Raw genomic sequence first — 5,330 nt, 5'->3', positions numbered from 1 at the left:
ATTCCCGATGTCGTGCTAGTTTTGCCGCAAAACTTCGACTGGTCATAACTTTTTCGTTATAACTTGGATTTCAGCGTTCTTTATATGTACGGAACCCTTGTGACATATACTATAACTTAGTTAATATTATTTATTCTAAATAATTTTCTATCAAAAAGTCATTTTTGACGCTTATTGTCTCTAAATCGACTAGCTCGAATCTATGGGTCTTACAATACCGGAGGACGTATATGCACCTCATTCATAAAAAAATAAAAATAAAATAATGAATAATAAAATAAAATAAAATAAAATGCCTATTAAATGATATGACACTATATTTCATGAGGCCACTTGCAATAATTATTATTGATTAATATTTCTTTTATGACAATAAACATATGAAACAACAATCATTGTGTATCATTACATGGATACAGAACCAACAAATAAAAGAGTAATATATTCTTTCATGGTTTTTCCAGGAAAGGTGAACCCATCATCATATCTATACACAACATCTATCATTCTTGCAAGGTTCAGAATTGGCGCGAGCAAATCCATCGAGACTTCTCTTGGCTTGAGACATCCCTCGTTTATATCTTTCCATGCGTTTTCAATCATTATCTTGAGCTCATCAATAGCTTCCTTCTCTGACACGCCGTATGTCTTGATATATGCATCAACTCCAGTAGCTGATTGTCCTCTTTCACGCTCAAACTTCAAATAGAAAATATGCACAGTTAATTAGACATTATGTTTACGCCTCCTATAGATGGAGTTCCCTATGTTGCATTAAAGTTATGTTGAAGAACCTGCAAAATACCAACATTTTATGCAATATGGGGAATTTACCTGGTAAGTCATGACATCATCTTGGAGTCTTGAGATTAACTCGGAAGCTTGTAGAGTCTTTGGATGACTTTCGTACCAAGCCAATGCATTTTCACTAACTATCTCGCCCATACCCACTAAAGCAGATTTCGAAATAACATTGTAGGCTGAAGTGATTAACCCATTCTTCATGTACTCAGGAAATGATGCCACATATCCACTGTTTGTCCACTCGGCTTCTTCAAGGTAGCCTCTAGCAATGTCTTGGAACTGGAGACAGAATAACAAAAACTAAAATTAGTACTTATAGACAGTATAATGCTGAAATTTGCATTTGACACAATGGATAATTAGATCATACCGCTTCTTTTGAAGCAATAACACTATTTGCTCTTCCTTCTTTAGCTAGTTGTTTCTCAAGCTCAGCATACTCATCTAGGAGAATTTTGTAGAATGGTCTAATGTATTCCGGAATTTGCTCCATAGCACTCATGTCCCACCTGAAATCAAATATGTGTTAATATCAAAATATCATCGAACATTAATCAAATTTATTAGTTAATTCTTTAGAGAAACAGCGGTTATCAATATATTATTGTGTTTTTGCGTATCATCAGCATATATTATTTTATCTGTATACTGACAAAAACAAATGAGAAAGCTTATATGTTTGTTACCTATTTATGGCATCGGTTAAAAGGCGAATTTCTTCAATGGTAGCGTAAGCGTCATATGTATCATCTAGCACCACAAGAAACAATGTAATTTTTGTGGCGATGATTCGTGCCAAGGAGTAACGAGGCTCAAAGTACAATCCCAATATCCATAAGTAAATCTCTGGTACTCTATCCCTTATATAAGGAGTAGTTTCCTGGAACCTCATATCCTTCCACCACCTGAAACCATGTATAAAAAAGTTAGGTTGTTTCTCTTTCACTTTGGGCTAACTGAAGGAAGTAGGCACGCTTTGTTTTAAAATGTTCTTTATCATAAATGATTGATCTTTACACTGCGCTTCAAAGATTGCCTATATTTTATTACATCTCCGAAAATTAAGTTTTTTTATTAATAATTATAATATATGAACTATATTTGCAACATGTAGCTTTCTTATTTGATTGGATGATAACTTACTTTGAGACAATGCGAAGTTCTTCCTTTTGCTGTAGCTCCAAATAGCTGAAATGCAGCTTTGCAAGCTTTAATAAAGACTCATGTGTGGCACACTCTTCACTATAGTTAGAGAAATATAGCCTTGCCTCCACCATTGGCATCCCTTGATGAAATGGTCTCCTCAATGATTGTAACACCTGTTGTGCAAGCTTTCCTTCAAGATTGTTTACTACACTCTTGAGTTGAGTTTCAGTGAACACTGAAGCCTCATCTAGTATCGATTCTCCTCTTGTTCTCAGTTGTGCAGATTCATATAAACCTAGCATGCCCTTCACATCCGTAGAAATGTCTTCCTTGAAAGCGCCCGAGGTACTGTCTTTGAATTTGTTAAACACATCTGCACAATCGCATATGATTAAATATTACAGCAGCCTCCAAAACATTCTAAAACTGTCTTGATAACTAACAAAAGTGCTCAGAAGGTGAAAGTGAAATGGTTGCAGAGTTAGTAAATCTTTTGTCACCTTTCTATGGTGTGTCAAAAAGGAGTAATTAATATATTATGAGAAGTACTCTATATAATCGTTAGCAATTTAAATTGAATGGTAAGGACGCTTACCACAAGGCAGTTTATAACCAAGGTGTCGGAAAACTTGAAAGTTGATAGAAGTTGTGTACAGTTCAACTTCATCATAATCTTGCAAGTTGAACTCTTTGAAAATTTTGTCTAGCTGGGCTTCAATTTCTTGCAAGAACAGATATGTCAAACCAAGACGGTGCACGGAATAAATCAAACTTAGTTTCTTATTTGAATCCATTGTTTGATCTACAATCAATCTTCTCAATTCTTCTTTTGGGGCTTCCATGGCTTTTGCATATCCTTCGAGTTCCTACAAAAGAAGAAAAAGTTAAAAAAAAAAAACATACTAGCTAAAGCAATGCTTTCTCGGAAAACTGAATCCAAAATCTATGGGAAAGCTTACCGAATTGTCAAGAGTGAATGATAGGAAGCGATCACCCCATACAGAAGGAGGGAAGTGTGCTAAAGGACGCACTGGCTCTGCGGTGGTCTTTTCTTGGATAGTAGCATTAGTTTCAACTGCTGCCATTTCTTAAAATTGAAATTGGGTTTGTGATTTGTGAAGCCTCAGGTTTTGTGAAATGGTGATTGGTTGATGGTTTGTGGATTACCGAAGCAATGTTATCGGTTCTTATATAAGACCATGCACCCTAGTTGGAAATGAGTACGAAAGTGGTCTTTGGTAGTAAAGGTCAACATAGCACCACTCTTGCAGTGGAAATGGTACAACAAAAACTCCCACATGATTCCGATCTATTATTTTTTAATTGTTAAGTGCCGTAAGGCGTAAACACATGTATGGCCAGCCTGCTTTTACCAATTTGCCCATACATAATATTATTTTTAACACCAACAACATAATATCCAATATATTAAAAAAAACAATTAAAAAGATATTTACTTAAGAAATCCGTGGAAGAAGGGTTGTAAAGAAATACGAATAACAATTTGTTTATGTTAGAATCTTTTAAGTTAAGTTCAGGGCCTTTTCTAGCATATCTATGGTCCCGGACATAAGTGAAAATGAGACCTTCAAATTTTTAAAAGTTAGGGATGTTTCTTTGAATAGATTAATTAAATAAATTCAAATTGATTTGGAATTTCAATATATAGATTTGTCTTTCACAATTAATTCAATTTTATATGAATAATCAAACTACACTTCTGTCGGATTGGTTTTTATAGCTTTTTGTTGTCTTAGCAGAAGCCAAACATTTTAGAAAATATATAATTTTTTTTTGGAACGGCGGAATAATATAAAACTAGCAAGAAGCTAGAAAGAGAATTACATCAAAATAGTAGCAAAAAGCCAGAAATAGGATTATGAAGCAAGACGACCAACTAATTTTGGCTTTACTACACCTACTAGAATAGAAAATATATAATTTAAATATTAGTCAATTTTATAAAAAATAAAAACAAATTATTTGGTTATAGGTTAAAATTTAAAAACAACTATTAAGAAAAATATATTTTAGTTTAGTATTATTCGTACAAAAACTATTGAAAATAAGCACATATATAAGAGAAATTTAATGGGTGAATCTATTTAAAAAAACATATTTAATTAATTAATATATATATAATTTAAAATATATATTAAAAAAATAATAATAAATAAATAAACAATAATTTCGTATTATGCTCTTATTTTATAAACCAGAGAAAATTTAAACCATAATAATAACTTTGTTTATCTAAACACCAATCTAAAAATCTGTGAACGATATAATAAATCTAATTGTTTAATTCGATTCTATAACAATCCTAACAAAGTTCATATGATCATTAATATTGTAATTAATTTTAAAAAAAAAATATTATTATTATTATGAAGACAAGAGGTTATGATCAGATACCTACGTTTTTAAGCCACATATTATAAAATTATGAAAAAATTTGATATTAGCCCAACGAACTTGTCACATTTTGTTTAAAAGATCATCCAAATTATTTATTAGTACATTATGAGAATGAAGTCACATTTGACCGTTTTAAAATGTCCTTATGTGAACCGGATTAATAGGTATAATAGGTTCCACGAAAGAAAGGACGACGCCATGTCATTTAATGAATTGGCCACGTCTATTACCTTTTATTTGAATTTTTGTAAATAAGTTGATTTTCTTCTTTACTCCCCTCGTCCTCATTCAAGAAAAACCCTTTCTCCTACCAAAGTGATGAGTTTTGAGCATAACAACATTCCTATGTGTTCAGGCAACCCTAATTGCTTTGGATCTAAGTTTTTGTCTAGTTATAAATGCAAATAGAAGTTCCAAAGCAATGACCCTAATACCATAATACAATTTCCGAAATCAATATGAAAACTAGGGTTAGAATGTTACCTTGCTTGCTATTTCGTAATAACAAGTGTTCCACGGATAATCTTGACTCTTGAAAGCTTTAGTGTCTCACGTGTTGCACCTCTAATGGAATCACAAACACCAAAAGCAAAGGATGAGTGAGAGAGGGGCAGAAAATCGGCTAGGGTTTCTTCTTAGGAAGCAGTGGCCAAGATTAGGAGGTCAAGGGGCCTTTATATAACTGTGGCTGCTAGGGTTTCCATGTGAAACCTTAATTCCTTGCTTAGGCTCCAAGCAGCCCATTGACATCCCTTCTGGAAGGCCTTGGACGATTTCTATAGGGCCTCCCTATAGAAATTCGTCCACCCATTCCAAGGGAGTCCAACAGCCCAATTTGCAATTATCAATGATTTGCAAAACTAGTCCCCTTACTTTTAATCAGTTCCTTTAATCCCAAACTAATACCAAATTAATTTTTGATTAAATACTAATTAAATAATATGATTTCTATTTAATGTATT

The 5,330-nt window shown here is 33.0% G+C and overlaps 1 protein-coding gene across 1 annotated transcript; it reads right to left on the bottom strand.

Annotated features, from left to right (window-relative positions):
* Positions 1 to 319: 319 nt before the first annotated feature.
* On the bottom strand, positions 320 to 3,128 carry LOC145129440 (germacrene A synthase short form-like). Its single transcript, XM_079064159.1, has 7 exons — positions 2,910 to 3,128; positions 2,546 to 2,816; positions 1,948 to 2,323; positions 1,491 to 1,709; positions 1,175 to 1,313; positions 835 to 1,083; positions 320 to 699 (listed from the first exon to the last, which is right to left on the bottom strand). The coding sequence occupies exons 1-7, from the start codon at positions 3,033 to 3,035 to the stop codon at positions 406 to 408; spliced, it is 1,674 nt and encodes a 557-aa protein (XP_078920285.1). The 5' UTR covers positions 3,036 to 3,128; the 3' UTR covers positions 320 to 405.
* Positions 3,129 to 5,330: the final 2,202 nt, after the last annotated feature.

The sequence above is a fragment of the Lactuca virosa genome, chromosome 8, assembly GCF_052849685.1.
Source record: "Lactuca virosa cultivar CGN04683 chromosome 8, Lactuca_virosa_CGN04683_v6, whole genome shotgun sequence".
Lineage (NCBI taxonomy): Eukaryota > Viridiplantae > Streptophyta > Magnoliopsida > Asterales > Asteraceae > Lactuca > Lactuca virosa.
Note: the sequence above shows the minus strand (reverse complement) of the source record. Positions and strands in the feature narration are given on the sequence as shown.

Coding starts and splice junctions, on each gene's coding strand:
- LOC145129440 (XM_079064159.1), bottom strand. CDS start 3,035: ATGGCAGCAGTTGAAACTAATGCTACTATCCAAGAAAAGACCACCGCA. Junction 2,817..2,909: donor CATTCACTCTTGACAATTCG/GTAAGCTTTCCC, acceptor CTTCTTTTGTAG/GAACTCGAAGGATATGCAAA. Junction 1,710..1,947: donor GAACTTCGCATTGTCTCAAA/GTAAGTTATCAT, acceptor ACATGGTTTCAG/GTGGTGGAAGGATATGAGGT.